General features: G+C 43.2%; 2 protein-coding genes across 9 annotated transcripts in view; one reads left to right on the top strand and one right to left on the bottom strand.

The window, feature by feature from the left end:
• Positions 1 to 6,125, top strand: part of b3gat2 (beta-1,3-glucuronyltransferase 2 (glucuronosyltransferase S)) — a 51,830-nt gene extending 45,705 nt beyond the window's left edge. The window contains exon 4 of the mRNA XM_069174803.1: positions 3,758 to 6,125. Coding sequence (XP_069030904.1) covers positions 3,758 to 3,844 — 87 coding nt within the window. The 3' untranslated portion in view covers positions 3,845 to 6,125. The remainder of the gene's footprint in view (positions 1 to 3,757) is intronic.
• LOC138213582 (stromal membrane-associated protein 1-like) overlaps positions 5,877 to 18,289 on the bottom strand; it is a 115,851-nt gene continuing 103,438 nt past the window's right edge. For 7 of the 8 annotated variants that reach the window (XM_069174794.1, XM_069174797.1, XM_069174796.1 and 4 more), the window contains 2 exons: positions 13,024 to 13,256; positions 5,877 to 9,089 (listed from right to left, as the gene is read on the bottom strand). In XM_069174794.1, coding sequence (XP_069030895.1) covers positions 8,943 to 9,089; positions 13,024 to 13,256 — 380 coding nt within the window. In that variant the 3' untranslated portion in view covers positions 5,877 to 8,942. The remainder of the gene's footprint in view (positions 9,090 to 13,023; positions 13,257 to 18,289) is intronic. The other variant, XM_069174795.1, reaches the window with a different exon arrangement.

Genomic DNA, 18,289 nt, shown 5'->3' with positions numbered 1-18,289 from the left:
AGGAGGTCATGCAGGCGCTAATCAGAAACAGATCGTAACGATAACAGCAGATTAAGAAGGTTTCATCATTTTGGTCTGATTATCAGGTTATACAATGAGTGTATTTATTTTGTACCTGAAAGACATGACGGTCAAAGCTACAAAAATAAAAATGAAATTTAAACGCATTCATCCAGGACGTAGTTTATCTTCAGGTAAAACTACTTCTCCACATATTCTTCCCTCTGATAAGAAGAAACTGGCCTCCGTCTGTCCTCTCCTGCTACTGAGGGAAAAAAATAAAAAATAAAAACTCAAAACAACCTCTAACCTGGCAAAGCTTTTCGTCTCCGAGTTGCCTGAGGGAGGAAGAGAAAGACAAAGCAGGAGAGAACTGAGAGGTAAAAACGAGAGCAGAGCCGTAAGAGAAAAAGTGGACGTGATGAATGAGGAAAATAGAGAGCAAACCGGGAGGAAGAGAAAGTGAGGTGTGTGTGTGTGTGTGTGTGTGTGTGTGTGTGTGTGTGTGTGTGTGTGTGTGTGTGTGTGTGTGTGTGTGTGTGTGTGTGTGTGTGTGTGTGTGTGTGTGTGTGTGTGTGCAGGCGAACGGAGAGGGCAGTCTGCCTGCATAATTGGTGTGTGTGCACAGACTCGAAACACCATTTTTTTCCCCCCACAGCTCTGGAGCTTTAGTGGCTGCTACATTAGCCTCGTTAGATATGCAAAGCGGGACAATTAGCAGCACAGTGGGCAGAAAGTGACATGTTCCACCTGAAGAAGCCCAGAAACAATGTCAGTGTCCGCAGCCAGCAATAAATCATGCCTCTGTGCTTCTCTCTCTGTGTGTGTGTGTGTGTGTGTGTGTGTGTGTGTGTGTGTGTGTGTGTGTGTGAGTGTGTGTGTGTGTGTGTGTGTGTGTGTGTGTGTGTGAGTGTGAGTGTGTGTGTGTGTGTGTGTGTGTGTGTGTGAGTGTGTGTGTGTGTGTGAGTGTGTGTGTGTGTGTGTGTGTGTGTGTGTGTGTGTGTGAGTGAGTGTGAGTGTGTGTGTGTGTGTGTGTGTGTGTGTGTGTGTGTGTGTGTGTGTGTGTGTGTGTGTAGCTGTGGACACACTTGAATTATAGGCTCATTAGATTTAGTTAAAAAAAAAAAGAAAAAGAAACGCTCCAAATAACCTCACTTGAATGGCGGAGGAATGAATTCAGCCTCCTCACCAGAAAAATATCCATCTTTGCATCCATTGCGGAGTTTTCTCACCAATATATTGATGTGAAATTGTCTGCAAATACGAGACAAACAGCTGCAGCGAGGTGCGTGTTGCTTTTGATTTGATCCATTTCGGGAGGTGTCAGACTGTTTCCTGTGTGTGAAATCCCTCCTGGACCTCTGCTGAGCATCAAATTCAACGGCAGCAGCACACAATGCAATCTGTGTTGCAGGAGAAAACAGCAGTGTCTTTCATTCGGCTGATACAGTATTTCATCAGAGCATCGTTAAGGAATGAAGCCTTCGCCTCAAAAAGTATTTTCGGAGAGGGAAAAACAACCGTCCACCAGCTTTATATCAATATATCAGTCACTGAAGCGTGTCTCATTCTGCTGCTCTCGGATGGTTGTGTCAATATATCCGATAGCCAAGAGGATCCCGACGAATTCATATCAGCTCTGATCTGATGAAATTATCTGAGCAGTAGCAAAAGAGTTGAACACCTTCCGAGTCTTGACGGGCATCACGCTGCAGACTGGTTCCCACAAGACTCATTTTGTGTTTGGGGCTCATTATTGTCCGGTCTGTTGGGGTTTGACGTTCAGGTCTGACTCGCCGTGATTCTTTGTCAGATAAGATCTCAGCTAATGTGTTGAGTTTAAAAAGGCCTGAAGAAGTCCAAGGAGCAGTTCTGTGAAGAAATCCACTGGAAACACAATCTGACAGTTTTACTGTTTTCTTTACATAAAAGAAAATGCTACAAAATTTATTTTATTACAAAATATTAGCCATACAATAAAGGTTGTAATCTGTTCTTTGATATAATCGGAAAACGTAATATTATTCAATCAATTAATTGCCTTGAAATTAAATTGAATTCTATGTAAAAATACAAAAAACATGCACATCTTTTGCTCAGTTAAATCAACCAAGTGCAGCAGTGAGTCTGTGTGACCTGCATGGCTGTATTACAGGAAGTGGATATTGGACTCAAACATGGCGCCCACTCACTTGAATTGAAATTGCTCACCTGGTGTATGAGCCAAAAAGTTTTGTAGCTGACAGGTCTGCTTCCTCGTTGTGTGGCCCGAAGCACACGAGCATGTTTTCCCTGCTGGCTCTGCCCACACGTTCCTGCTTGGCTCGTATGACTTTACAAATATGGAACCTCCATGGATTAAAAATTCAAAACAGAAAACATTATTTTTTTACAATGGCGGTCTATGAGGAAAATGTTTCTCAGAGGGTGAGGATTTTTTTTTTGGTTGCAATACTATATTTGACCACTTGGACACTGGTGGCGCTGTATCCAGATCTCTCACCATCAATGGTGAACTGTGGGTAATGTCTGCAGTGTACAGATTGGGTCATATATATAGACTGTATATAAAAGTGTTCGTACCTTCTGGGTCTGAAACATGAGCCCGATGCAGAAGTGTCTTCAGCTGCAATACCAGCGAGTGCCACTAGAGGTCGGCTCCAAAAAGCCTCCGGCTCCATAGACTCCCATTCAACTTCTCTCATCAAATCCAAAGTGAATAAAATGTGTCCGTCAGTTATCGGTGTTGTTAGCTAAAGTCACTCCTTCTTATTAGTTTTCTGGAGGTCCATCTGAAAATAATCCCTCATTCATTAGAAAAGAAGATTCAAGAAGACCTGTTTTTGGGGGGTGTGTCTGTTTGATTGACAGGCCTGTGGTGCAGTCAGGCCACAGCTGTCGGTGGGTGGGACATAATATTCCAATCAGTGTAGTCAGATCCACCGCTCGCTCCTCTCCCAGTTCGCCCAAATATGGTCACTTCCTGCTCCAAACTGCTCCGAACTGGCAAGATGGTGCCGGCCAAATTCCAAACTATAGACTCCATAAGGGTCATTCACAAACCAGTGGCGTCACTGCTGCTGCTTGGTCATACTTCAACTGTAAACTAGATGACTTTAGCTGATAGTTTGTTTCCAGTCCGTCTGATTGCGACTGCTTGCGTCACTTTCACCATTCAACCTTGTTTTTAAAAAATGTTTTTGCATTCCTCAATCTCAGCAATAAAAGCTTTTAAACGCAGCCTCCAGAGTTATCTTGACATCCTCAACAAAATACATTGTGTGCATCCTTGAGATCTAATAAACAAGGTTCCTTCTGTTTCAAACATTTGTAAAGCCCAATTTTCAAAAAAGTATTAAAAACACTGCTTGATAGTACTAAAAGTGATTAAACTGAACCTTTAACTTGATTAAGTACAACGTCATTATTACAGAAGGATTGCCAGTTGAGATGAAGATGTTTTACTGAAGCAGAATTATCGTTGAACCTGTTGTTTTCAGTGTCTCATGATCTCCTTAAAAGCTTTTTTTCTATACTGACCAAAAATTCTTTGGCACAAAATATCAGGGATCAGCAGCTTTAATCCAACGGATATCAAGCTAAGACTTTGGTCTTACCTGGTATCTGCAGGCTGCAAGCTGCATCTACCCAAGCATGACAGCCTATTCGGTCTTTTTTTTTTCTTTTTAATTTATCGTGCAGCTTTCCCTCTGTCAGCAGCTTTTCTCATTCTTCTTCTTCTTCTTCTCTTTTTCAGGTGCTGGTTTGGCACACTCGAACAGAGAAACCTCACCTCGCAAATGAGCCCAAACATCGAAAGGACACCGTGGTCATCGAGGTGTGATTGCTGCTGCCCATCATCTCATGGCTGAGACTAACAAAAGCACCCTACTGTCTCTCCGGATCGGGTTAATACAACCTGTTCCACGATGGACACTGACTCTGAGACTGAGGAGCTGCATGACTCGACTTCTGGCTGTCTGTCAGGCGTTGCTCGGTGAGAACTGGACGGCACAGGATGTGTTCGTTTTACAAACTGGGATGACTTGGCCTGTTCATTTCCTCCATCAACAGCTTGCTGATGTAAAAACTCAAAGTAGAAAAATGTAAAAATATCATGTTGCTGGACTGGAAAGTGCCACGTGACTCATTTTTGAATCATTAATATGTCGTTTTTAATTATTAATACATCACTGTCAAATTAACTGTGACGCCGTGATATAATTACCATACAAAGAAGGCTCGTGGTCCAGATAATTGGTAACTGCCTCATGTTATGACAGTGGTGTTGTAATGCTGACATCTCCCGAAGTACATTTTGCAAAAACATGCTCAATGCTTTCTTTTCATGAGTGTGATAAGAAGATTGACACACATTTTATACCTCGGCATTAAGGACAACACCGGTTTCAGAACGCAGGAGGCATAAAGCCAGCTTAGCGTAACGACTGGAAAGAGGGGAACAATGTCTTACAAAAAAATGAAGTGAAGAAATAACTTGAAATACCTTTAACACTCTTGTTTCATGCTAACGGAAATGTAAAGATGACAACCTTTGGGTGACGTGGTGTTTGTACCATCTTTGCCAGGACAAAAACATTTGTTAAATATGCCGAATACGATGTGTCCATTAGCTCCAGAGTGGTTCATGTATGTCATTTTTGAACTTTGGAAAAGGCCAAACTCCAAGTCTTTACGCTAAGCTCTGCTAGCAGTAACGGCCTCAAGTAATGTTCTCCCCTAACTCTTGGGAAAGAAAGCTACGGCGCCCCCGGAGGGTCACGACATGAATGTTTTTGAGGACTACTTTTGCGTTCCACCCGCAATAGGTTTCGTGTTAACCCACAATACTTTTTACGATCCCACGCAATGTTTTTGCATTACCTCGCAGTCCTCTACTTCCTCCAGTCCGTCTGAGCCACATGTCTGTTTGCACTGAACTGCTTTGGCTTTTCTAAATGAATGAGCACTAAACGCACCACAAAATGTCACATCATCTCTCCTTGCCGGGGTATCTGCAGTGTTCCCTCGAACTGGAAGCGTGTTACAGATGAACCGGACCAACACACTACTGTTCAAGCAGCAGAGTGCAAACAGACATAAGGAGAGGAAGGAGAGGAGGAAGGTCAGTATTGCCAGGGAACGCAAAAATAAATGGTATTGACTGAATTATTGAGCTATTGCTGTAATTCCCGTAACCTCACAGCTTTTAGTGAGAAAATTAAAAGGCTGGATGGGTTGTTGTTGTTGTTGTTGTTGTTGCTGTTGTTTTCTGGCTCACCTCTGTACCCGTTTGAAGTTTTAGCTTTACGTCGTCACAGTGGCTCCAACCTGTAAAGTGCCAGTCAGATGTCGACAAAAGCAGCCACCTCAGTCTTCTATGTTCAAATGAATCACATGAATGTTTCAAAGTTAGTGTTGTAATGGTTTATTGATGCCTAATTGCTATTTAATTCTCCTTTAAACCAGCCTGAACTGATCATATATATGTAATGAAGTGGAGCGACCTTCGGTGTCCTCTCCTTCTGTATGTGTGTGAAATATGTGATTAGGTTTGGAAATGGCCAACGTCAAGTAACAAGTAACATCACTCCTGACAATCTGCTATTAATAATGCAGAGTCTGCGTGCAACAAATAAATCACACCTGCTGACGGAGGAGTGAGAAGGAATGAAGCGAGTAGACGGTATATAAACGGCACATCAGATCGGCTGCTACTTTCACAGCTCAAACGTGTAAAGAATCCTTTTCTGACAGCAGTATTGAGTTTAGCACCGAAGTTCAGAGGGGAAGTGAACGTGTGATGGTGTACACACACACACACACACACACACACACACACACACACACACACACACACAAAACAAGAGTAAATCCAGGATTCAACAGCTTTTATTCCAAATGACCCTCTTGTAAAACTTGGAACAGAAAAAAAGGAGCAAACAAACAAAATTCTCAAAAGATAAACAGTACTTTTAGAGTTAAGAGTCATTGGACAAAGGTGGCCACAGAAAACTTCCTGTATATTTACGGTTTTAATGCACGAAAACCACATTTTTTTTTTCTCTCTGTACTAGGCACCAGAAAATGTAAACACACTGGAAATAAACCTGGAGGACTTTTCATTTATTGAAAATGTTTTTAAGTGTTGTTCGCACTACAGTTATTGCATGGCAGAGGGACCCTGTGTATACCGACACGAATCTCTGCACCGGCGCTCGGCAGTGTGATCTCCGTGCATACGAGTGTGTGTTTGTGTGTTTGGCCCGTCTGTTCTTAGAAGGACTGGACAGCGATGAAGGGACCCGTCCAAGGTTTTCATACAGGTCCCATTCCACCGCATTGTCCTGCCTGTCAAGCCCTCTGATTGGTCGTCCAGGTTTATTTGCTGCAGACTAACTGTGCTTTTCTTGTACTGCACACAACAAAAACACCACAATAAAGATGGCGGATGGCAGAACACGGTTATACTGTCAACTGTATATGGAAGGAGAAACATTTTGGGTGTCACACTGGTTTCAGGATGTCAAATAAAAAGGTGGACGTCCTCTCTGAAAGAAAGCTGACAGTTCGCTTGTCTCTGCTGTTCGCTGACAACAATCTGAGAGGCGAAACCACAACACAGCCAGAGACACAGTACCTGCTCTGCTATTTAAAGTGCAGGAAAGACAAACTGCTGGGATTCAAGTAGTGTTTGAATTAGTGTCGGGGCGCGCGGAGGGAAACGGCTCATTTCAGCAGCAAGAAATGCCTCGACTGGGTTGGACCCCGGCTTCCACTGAACCCAGCTCGTTTGGATTTAAAACACTTCAAAACGTCACAGAGGACCGGAGGGCCGCCCAGCCGTTACTCACACTTAAAGGGAATCCTTGACATTTGGGGATTTGGACTGTTTTGAACCAGCAGGCAGTTTGAGCACCAGAGCCGGACCCATATATCCATCTGCTGATAAAAGTTCAGATGCAGGATAACACAAGATGTTTTTAAAATAGCGACTCTCTAATTGTGACTGACGGAATTAATTAATTAATTACAGTTTTTAATTGTGTGTAAAATGTATATGTATAATGAATAACAACTGATCTATTGCTAAAAGAACAACAAAAAAAATCAAATCTAGCGGTCTATGAAAGGGTTCGATTAAACCAAAAAAAAGACGACACACTGAGCTGCAGTTTTGGTTTGTGTTTGTTAATGACATATATACGTCCGTGTTAATAGGTTTGAAAGGTTTGCGATCACTACTTAGTCTGTCCCTGCTGCGCAGTCGGACAGCTGATGCTAACTTTCCAGCTGCCAGGTGAGCAAGAAACGTAGATCCGTCGGTGAGCATGGGTCTATTCGGAGCTACGTTTTGGGAAATATCTTTGAGTTAGTGTTTGTGCGTTAAGTATGGCGCCAACGTGAGGACGCAGCTCGCTTAGCTTGGCATAAATACTGGAAGCAGAGGAAAGAGCAAGGCTGGCTCTAAAGTTAAAACCTCATTAAAACCTTCAGCACACAGTATCTTGATGTTTAACAGAGACACAAAGAGAAATGTGAAGTGACATGTTTTGGTGGGCGGTGTAACTTTTATGTTTCTGTTTGGGTAAACAAATGCGTTACATGTTTTTAGTTTTTTAAATTTTGCACAGAGCCAGTTCAGCTGTTTCCTCCTGTATTTATGCTAAACTAAGCTACTTGCCTTCCAGCTTCAGCTTTGTATTTAACACATGATAGGGGTGTCAAACTTCTTCTACTTCTTAGCAAGAAAGTGAATAAGCATATGGCCAATAATTGTCTAATTGTTGCGTTGAGTGCAACCAGTGGTGCAGTTCTGTTTAAAACCCCAAACAAAAACCAAGACTTAAGGACGAAAGAACAATGTGTGCAGCTCAGATGTGTTTGGTCTCCTAATATTTCCCACTATAAACTCCCAGATGTGTTGTGACGCCTGGAGGTTTGCAGCCCTGCAATTGGAAACCACTGGTGTATATAATCAGTACACCGGCTGTTGGAGGAATGAAACTGAACCTGCAGCGACTGTAATAGGACTTTGCTTGACACAATATTTTAAACGTCTTGTGGGAAAACGGTTGAACTTTGCGACTATCGGTGCAAAATAAAACCTTCTGTATGAGCAGCTTTGAACCCATTTAGCAGTGCTGAACTTCACAGGAGAGTCTCACCTCGTCTTTATTTCCCCCCTATGGAGCATCTCAAGGTTAATAAACTCAAACCAAACAAAGTCGTCCAGAGCTGAAGTATCGACCTCCCTCCTATGGCTCTGAAGAAGCGAGAGGTTCACATCATTTTCACATGAATACAGTACTGCTCAGACGATTATCTGCTACGAGGCTCCGCTCGCCCTACAGAGGGAGGAGAGGGAGGGAGAGGGGGTACGATATACACTGCAGACAGAAAGGGGGGGGGGGACAGGGTAGCATAGATCAACCACAAGATAGCCATATCTACTGTAGGTACTGAAGGACTACTCACTAACTATCCATTTTGGTAATGATATTACATTAGTACAACAGACACGGAGTTGTTGGACCAGCAGCTTTCTGTTCAGTCTGTTCTGCTGTTTTTGTCTCTTTCTTCTTCAGACGACAACAACGAAAGGAAATCAGAAAAAGAGGAAAGTTAAAGACAGGAGACGACAGCTGCCAGTCTTTTTTTTTTTTTTTTTTTTTTTTTTTTTCTTCCACTATGTCCTCTGTGATGTCGTCTTGGCTTTTTAAAGGACTCGCGGTGAAGGTGCGTCGGATTTGGAGAGGGGGGGTGTCTCGGGCAGTCGACCTGCCCCCTGCTGTGCGTTCTGTTATTTCTGAGCTGTGAGGAGATGTGTTGGTTTGGGAGCAAATTTTGGCTGTTTGGTTGCCATGTGCCCCCCAATGCCCCCCCTCCCCCCACTCACCACCACCACCGCCACCAACTAAACCTTCTGGACCCCCTCCTCGTCACTTCCACAGCTGAGTGCTGAGGGTTTGGCCTGAAGCTGGCGGAGGAGCCGCGGGCCAACCGGACGCAGTGGTGCCTGACTGGCTAAAAGTGCCTGGCGTGGGGCCTTCGCCGCTCAGAGCCATGCCTGACATCTGCTGGGTCATCTGAGGGAGAAAGGAGGGGGGGAGTGGGGGGGTGGGGGGGTAGAGGAGTGGGTCGTCAGTGTTTGAACTCATCAGTGCAAAAATAGACAGTTATTCCTTCAGGTGAGGAGCAGGGGGAGGTCTTCATCCTTCAGCTCCCCTCCCTGGTCTCCATCCACCACTCTCTTCATCCACCTTCATCACTCCTCCCACTTCCCAACTCCTCACCCTCCTCCTCCTCCTCTGCTCCCCCCACTCACCCTCCTCCTACCATCCTGTCTTATCTATTATGAATGTGCTTTGGTGCAGCGCTGCTCGCTTATCTGGTCATCTGAGAGCTGTGGGTGAGTGCATGTGTGTGTGTGTGTGTGTGTGTGTGTGTGTGTGGTTGAGGCTTGGACATCTGTGCAACCAAGCATACGTTCATCAGCTCACCATTCCATTACGTCTCCTGCATAACAGCCACACACACTCACACAAGCATATACACACCTTGTCATCCAGCTCTTACCTTGATATGTGTGTGTGTGTGTGTGTGTGTGTGTGTGTGTGTGTGTGTCTGTGTGTGTGTGTGTGTGTGTGTGTGTGTGTGTGTGTGTGTGTGTGTGTGTGTGTGTGTGTGTGTGTGTGTGTACTTGTATGTCTATGTTTGTGAGGACCAGTCTGACTTGTACATATTGGCAGGGAGAATATTCTGGCCGGTCCTGACTATGGGCCGGTCAGGCTTGGTTTGGGTAAGTCGTGGGGTTCAGTGTTTAGTGTTGATGGTTGAGGTTGGGAGATGACAGTGAGGGAATGCATTATGTTCATGAATGTCCCCACAAAGATAGTCATAAAAATGTGCAAGTGTCTCTGTGCTGGTTTATGTGGTCTCATTAACCTCCCCTGTCATTAACAAGCTGACAAGACTTTTGAGTGCTAAGTACAACCAGACACACACACACACACACACACACACACACACACACACACACACACACACACACACACACACACACACACACACACACACACACACACAGGCAGATGTGTCTTATCAGAGTTGTAAGCATTTCACATGATGTTCACAGGAGACTTATGGTATTCAAACAGGATGAGACGATCTTCATGTTCTGTAAGTCACAACACAAAGAAACTGTGATCATGTAAAAGATCACAAAGCAGTCGGCTACATGCATAATTTTCCGACATTGGTAATAATCCAAAATCACTTTGTTGTTAAAAGTGAATGAAATCCAGTGATGTGTTGCAGTTATACAGTGAATGAGAGATTTTTCCATTTCCATATGCTGATCGTTGACACTCTTGAATACCGCAAAAAGCACATTATGAATTTTCAGGCTTCACTGGACGACATAAAAGATTAATTCAAAGAGTAACCAGATCCTCGCCAGTCTCAATCTCCTCAAAGCTGAGTAAACCTCAGTGGTTTTAACTAATATACATTTGTAATAATATGCATGTTATAAACAGCATCTCGCTGATGGGCCTGACTCAGATGTTCACAAATACTGTCATGCCGGTGCTAAAATGTTTATAGCCTTAAAAAAGGGGTGTGTCCTACATACAGTTTCCAAACTTTTGGTTTTGTCTGCCCAGCAGGTAGGCGTGTCCCAGGGGTTGAGTTTCTCATCAGCGTCAGCAGCTACAGCTGCTCTCAACTGCTTCGATTAAAATTGGTTAAAATGAACTCAAACTATCCACAGAATGTGAAGAAATAGCCCGTTTGTCTCATGACACCAACCCTTGCATCAACAGGTGAAATGAGCAAAATAATAGAAACATTGGACGCAGCTCATGGTCAATAAAGGAGTAAAGTTTTATGCTGAACTTGTAATATTTCTTCTAGACTGGTAAGTAAACATTTAATAATGCTAACATGTATGTAGCAGCAGCTTATGAAGGCAGTTGATTTACTGGCCATCGGGCACACTGGGAAAAATCCCAGTAGGTCCCCAATGAAGCTGCCTGTTCGGCTGCAGACTCAGAAGTTGTAATAGAGCACCCCACATAATTACATATTAATAGAACAGCTGCTGGTGATGTGTCACTGGAACACAGTGGAAATGAAGTCTGAAATAAAATGCCATCTTTCAAAAGCAAAGCAGTCCATATTGATATTAGAAGACAGAATATTACATCCAGCATTAGTTGATGTTACAGTCAGTTGTTCCCAGGAAATAGTAAACAGTAGAAATCCCCACAATGTCAATATACTCTGAGTAAACTGGCAAGTCATCAGGATGAGTGAACAGAAAATTAACTGTGAATGAAGCTGATCTCACTTACTTCATTTTCAGCATCATAATTAAAATTCATCCTTCATCATTAATGATTGATAAAGCGGGCCCGGACTGGTACAGTCCATTAAAAGAGTGAGGACTAAAGAGCTGGTATTGTACCAGTGACACGATTTGAGGTGGTTGATGGAACAAATGCTACATTACAGGAGAAGAAGTCAGCGTTTCCTCACACTGTCGATCTGCCTGTTTTCAGTGACGTAATTTTCAGTTTCCACCTCATCAGACAGTTTACGACAAGCTAATGGATCGAAAATGATTTTTTTTTCATCCGAGCGGCTGATTTAAATCCTCCCTTGATGCTGACCAGCAGACTACTTACATATCCTGTTAGCTTTAACTTAACTCGGCTGATGTTGTTATTAATAGTGTCACAGTTGCACTTGAGCTTGATAATTAACGTCTTGTTTAATTAAATCCCTAATTGGCAGTGAGACTGTGTGTTGAGCCCATCGAGGCAAATGTGTGGTTACATATTAGAGAATTAACTGGAATAAACTGAAACATATTAAACGTAAGACCGCTTTGTCACCTGGTAAACATTTTTTATGTTTGTCTGGTGTCCTATCTGAATTAAAAAAAAAAATAATCATATTTAAAATAATCCAATAAGCTAATAGCTCACGTCTTTCTTTCTCCTCTGCAAAGGGAAAGTAAGTAAAGTTGATTGAGCAGCTCAGCTTCCTTCGTCCTTGGACTTATAGTGTTTGTTGACAAGTCTGCCTGCCCCACCATCCTCATTTGCATGTTGTTATCTGACCACTATGTGCGTAGAATCGTAAAAATACGAACGCTTTTGAGATGTGTCAATGAAAACACCGGCAGTCATATGTTATTACTCAAAGAGTGACTACAGATACGTGTCGTGTGTCTATAGGAGGTGTAAATGGGGCAGAACAGAATGAGCTGTTGTCAGAGCTGCTGCAGCTAATTAAATCTATAAATACAATCTGCCCAGTGTCGGCTCCATACTGTAAATGTTTAGACATCTGTATCCATCAAATGTTTTGTTTTTTTTCAGGGTGTACGGGTCCTTAAAAAGTATGAATCGCAGTTTTTCAACTTGTCAAAACGTCTTCAATATTATTTATAAAAGTCTTTCATATTTTTCTTTTGTAGGCTGTAATGTTTCTTACTAAAAATATTTTTATATATTTTAGCTTAAACTGGTTGGAAAATCACCAGTATAATTAATCTAGACCTGTGATTTTACCCAGAAATGCGTATGTAGATCATAAATAATGAAATGGTTAACCCTTCCTTCCATTTTTCAATCTATATTCTGCTGCGTATCCTGGTCCAGTTCATGTTTGATGATTATTTAATACAATTTATTAGAAGTTATTGTTACATGAGGACGGACTGATTAAAGCTGCTCCTCGTGGGCTTTCAGAGGCTGAAGGGTTGAGATCAGGACTTCACTGAGCTCTGCACAGAATCAGGAAGCAGAGCGTTGCCATAGACCAACTGTTAGGATGAGGATGGTGGGACTCTCACAGGCGGTGTGCAGCAAAAAGACGAGATTTATGAGATCTTTGTTTGGGTCACTAGAAAATATAGTAAACTTTAAGTAAAATATTCATGTGCAGAAAAAAACGGTGTGTTCTTGGAGCACTTTAAATGATCAACACAGCTTTGTTGGCCTTGTGTGTTACCTGGTTCATATTCCACTGTCCTTGCTGCATGTTGTACATGTTCTGTCCTTGGTTGGCTGGCATCACACCCTGCTGCTGCTGCTGCATGCCCATGTAGCCCCCGTTCGGCAGAGTCATGGCGGGCATCATGGCCCCTCCACCCATCATGGTGGTGGGTGGGACGCCTCCCCCCATCGCCGGGGCGAAGCCCGGAGCGCCGAACTGCATCTGAGGTGGGCCCATGTACACACCTGCTGGAGCAAAAGACACACACACACACACACACACACACACACACACACACACACACACACACACACACACACACACACAGATTGCTACTGAGGACGGGTCGACTGAGCCGATACCGAACAAAATATTGGTAATGAAGGAGACCAAAAACCGATAATTGGAACTGAAATACATTTTCAAGTTAAAATGGAAATCTTTATGTCGAAATGTGGAATAACAAACCGTGACATAGAAACGTCAAATGCCTTTGAAATGAATGAATGCCGTTATGTAATCTTATTTTGAAGGTATATGTTTGGGTTATTTGTTGTAAAAAAAAATAATAATAATAATTTTTTGAAGCTCCAGCAAAATGTTTAATACACGATTGTAAAATATTTTTCTGTGGCAGGTGCAATGTAAAGGTTGTTCTGTGATCTTAAACTTTTTGGAAAGGGGTCCAGCCCCAGCTTTGCCTCACAATGTGTCTTTACTCATGAGGTGTAACCAATCAGAGAAAGCTGACAGAACTGCAAGTAAATAAACTCTTTTCTTCACAAACGGCAGTTAATCCCATTTTTCTTTTGCTCCACTAAAATCCGCCAGAGAATAATTCATTGAATTTTTTAGTTAAATTCTAAATATAAGAATCTTCAGGGTGTTAAACCTCATTCAGTCCAGCTGAAATGAAACTACTTGAACTCTCGTCCTGTTGGGAAAGACTCCCTCTCTCCTCTTAGTGAAACATGATTTACATAATAAGTGAATATCCACAGTTGTGTATCTGTCACCGACTCCCACTGTCTCCTGTCAGACTCGTCATCTTTCTCTCTGGCAGTCAGAGTCTTGGGTTGATCGTCTGTGACGGCTGTAATTCTTTGGCTCTTTAACAGATTTTCCGGCAGTGAAAACATCGGGAGATGCTTTGAACTAAGTTTTTAGCCGCTAGGAATTCATTTTCCTTATTTATTACAGGAGTCCTCGTGAATCACTAACTTACTACGAACAGACTGAGAACACACCAGCCCAAAAACAACCCATGATATTCTCTCCATTCAAAAACATCTGATCATGTGAAAATGAGTCAAGCCGTCCTTGAGGACCGACATGTACACTGAGGACTCACAGGTCCAGTAAATATAAAACATGCTCTTCAACACGAATGTTCTTAATTTCATGTGATTGGTAGCAGTCTCACTCTTTACTCTCCTGAAGCCACATCAGAGCATTATTACATTATGAATAATACAAATGGAGCATCTTACTGCTGCTCCTCCACTGCGAAAGCATTCGACAGTGAAGCAGCCACAGGGGATGCTGTGTATCAGGCACAGTCGTTGATGTGTCAACAAAACCACAACGACATTATAATTGTTGCTGATTTTGTCAGCACATCAGTTTGAAATATTACAAAAGAAAAAGCCAAAAAGAAGAAGCGGCAACGGGGAGTTGAAGAGCTGCAGGGACGAGCTGGGATTGCACCTCCGCCGCGCTGCTGTGTGGGGAGATACTCATGCATCGTGCAGTATGAAAGCATATGATGATAACGAAGGCAGATTCTTCACTTTACTCTCCTATTAAAATATCATGAGCCGATAAATAGAGCCTCCAGCTGCTCTCTGCGTTTTCCAACCGTCAGCACTGCTTTGCGTGCTGCGGAGCTTTCGTTTTAAGCAGCTGATTTACGTTCCAGTTCACCATCTTTGGTCATATAAGCTCTAAAAGGTGGAGACTGAAAGAACAAGATCACAAATACAAGCAGCTGATGTGAGTTTCCTCTGTGGAGCTGACTGGGCTCAGCGTGAGCAGTGACATCCGGGGGTGAGTGTGTGTGTGTGTGTGGGGGGGGGGGGGGGGGGGGGCTCCAGCTGCTGCTCTGTCGGGACCGTATGCCTCCGGAGAGATTATAAAGGTTAAAGGCCTCCAGGTCATAAATTCATAACAATGCATATGTTGCAGAACTTAGTTGCTCGCTGTGATTTCGGTTTCATAATCATCGATACCTGGTTTCGGAGTGATGCAGCATGAATAGATTTCCTTTGCGACGACAGCAGGTGTTTGTGTTTTTATCCACAACGACCCACGTCCGGATAAAAAAAAAACAAAAAAACCCTCAAAGAGCAGCGAGATGAGCCCGTTTAAAAGTGTGAAAACAATTTGTAATATTAGTCTGCTACGCTCACAGCATGTAGAGACCGTTAGAGACTTCTAGCCTGGCTCCGCCCACCTGACGCTTACAGCTTCAGTTTTCTTCTCCGTGAACAACACTCTGGTAACTCGGCTCGTGTTAAAGTTTCAACAGCCACTCTGAAGGGCGGACCAATCAGTGTCGGTGGTTAACCGCGTTAGTCCCGCCCCTCCTTCACTGTGATTGGATGGCTGGTGACAGTGTAGAGCGTAGCATTCACATTTTTCAACTCTCGCTGACCAGAAGAAAAAAATATCGCTGAACGCTCAGCACATCTTCACGCTGCTGGTGTTCATTAAAAAACGTTAACAAATATACTCAGGAAAAAAGGCTTTGGTGGACACGGTAGGTAGTTGCAGCAGTGGCAGAGAGTGAGTCGGCTTTGGCGCATGCTGATTGGTTAAAATAAACCTCTGGTCTGCGTCTAGTAGAGCAAGTAGGGCAAGACACTGAACCCCAAGTTGCTCACCATCGGTGGGTGAATGTGTGTGAATGTAGTCCTGATGGCTGGATCCTTGCACCTTCAATCAGCATGGCAGATCAGTCTCATCAGTGTGTCAGTGTGAGTGTGAATGGAAAACTGTGTAAAAGCGCTTTGAGACCGTAAGGTGATAAAGCTCTATACAAGTGCAGACCATTTCCCATTTCCCATTAATACGATGGAACAACTGCAAACGATTCCCTACGGAGGGGGACCAGACCCACATTCACAGAGTTCAAATCCCGTCGTGACAATGGGTCTGGTTTGCACTGGGCTGAGTCAGTATCGGGTATTGGATCAATAATGGAGCCATTGATCTCAGACTGTGGAATATTTTTTGCCTTCTCCAGAGACTATTCTGACATTTTGATGATTAGCTGCACTTAGAGCCACATCTGTCCTGTCACAACACAGAGAGGCACACATGGACCCTCTGACAAACACACACATAAAGTACACACAGGATGAAAGTGGGTGATTTGGGGCATTAGCCTGGAAAGGTTCTTTTAGCTTTGATCTCCATCAGCATGTATTTGGATTCGGAGGACAATAAGGCAGCAGAAAGCTCCTCATCCTGATTTCCATTCTTAATCCTCTATACATCAGTGTAAACATGGAGCGCTGTAATCAATATGCACGTATGCCTGCTGCCTACAACACCCGGCCGTGCAGAAAACAAGGAGCACTAATGCCTCCCCACACGCTCCAAACATGCTCAAGTGTGATGTATGAACACCCGCCTACGTGCACCCATACACAAACAGTCATAAACAGTCTTGGCACTTCAGTCTTTCCACATAATAACTGTGAGCTGAGAGTGAATCTGCAGACACTTCTCTATATTTACTGCTGCATTGGGACTCCAGTAAATGCAGCGCCGAGCAGACCCGGCTGCTTTTTCAGCACGCTGACCTTTCATCTGCCTTCACTCTCCTCCATTTTTATGAGGCATCTCTCTTCTGATGTGTGTGTGTGTGTGTGTGTGTGTGTGTGTGTGTGTGTGTGTGTGTGTGTGTGTGTGTGTGTGTGTGTGTGTGTGTGTGTAGCAGTGTGTAGATGTGTGACTCTGTTAATGTAGAAACACCTACGTTCTTCTTATACGCTGGGACTCGTCCTGTTTACGAGAGTAAACAGGTAGTTATACTATTTGTTTACATTCAACATGAGCAACCCATTTCAGCCCTTTGAGCTGCCAGTCCAGGAGTCCAAATATACTGTATATAATGACTGCGGAGGATTCTCGCCTCAACAACTCATTAATCGCAATGACAATGAAAAAAATAGGCTGTATTCCTGAAAAAAAGAAAAAGGTAACTCCCAACCCGGGGATCAGGACCCCCTGAGGGTCAACCTGTGAAGGTGAAGAAGAATCCAGGAATAATAAGAAACTAGCGGTTGTGTGCCTCTTCCAACCACCCAAGTTGTAGCTTACATGTCTATCTTTCCAAACCAACATAGATGTTGAGAACACGGTGACTTTGACCTTTGACCCCAAAATATAATAAGTTCATCCTTGGTATCAAGTGAATGTTTTGGCCAAGTTTGACCAAATTCCCTTGAGACGTTCTTGGGATACGGATATGAAAACATGATGCCGTGTTCATAAAAAGATTGTACACCTGCTATTCAAACTTTATTCTGGTTATTCTTTATTTGGTTTTTTGTCCTCTACAAAAACTATCCAGGATTGTGAAATGCTGCGTAGTTTTACCGATTCGTCTGCCTACAAGTCATGATTTATTCCAATTTATCAGAAACACTCCAAAAACTCCTGTTGTCCAAGCCGTTGCTGCAGAAAACACTATTAGACTGTTTTAGGATCACTACATTTTAGAGTATGTTATTATCACAGTTACTATCAATGACAGCCACTGGGTTGTAAGGTCCGCAAATAAAATGAAATAAATAAATAAAATTGGAGGGCAGTTGAATTGCAGGAGCTTTCCGGGTTGGTTCGGCCAATCATCCCACGCAGATCAATACTTATCGTGTGTGTTTTGTGCCAGATAGTCTATGAAACACAATATAAATGTACAATCTATACAGGACATGATATTTCAACGTAAATATCACTGCAACCCAGAACCTGATTGTCTGCACCGGCAGAGACGGAGGCTGTGGACTGAGGGAGAAAGATCTTCGAACTTTCTCTCTTCTGCACGTAAATGCAGCTGAAATGGCAGCACAGCTGTTGTCTTGAAGTGACGTGTCCAGTGAGACCACGTTGTGGTTATAAAATCTGAATTTGAGCAGTGCAGAGCAGCAGCTCAGAAACGACTGTTGGTTAAACGTGTAGCGTGACCGGGCTGCGTTTCAGTTTCGCTGTTTCACACTCGTCCTGTTGTCTGACAACAGAAACAGAATAATATGTGAATGAGAAGAGCTTT

This window comes from Embiotoca jacksoni, unplaced genomic scaffold, assembly GCF_022577435.1.
Source record: "Embiotoca jacksoni isolate LCO1_2020_lvr unplaced genomic scaffold, fEmbJac1.0.p SCAF_61, whole genome shotgun sequence".
Taxonomy (NCBI): domain Eukaryota; kingdom Metazoa; phylum Chordata; class Actinopteri; family Embiotocidae; genus Embiotoca; species Embiotoca jacksoni.
The sequence above is the reverse complement of the archived record's forward strand: the minus strand, read 5'-3'. Positions and strand labels throughout refer to the sequence as shown.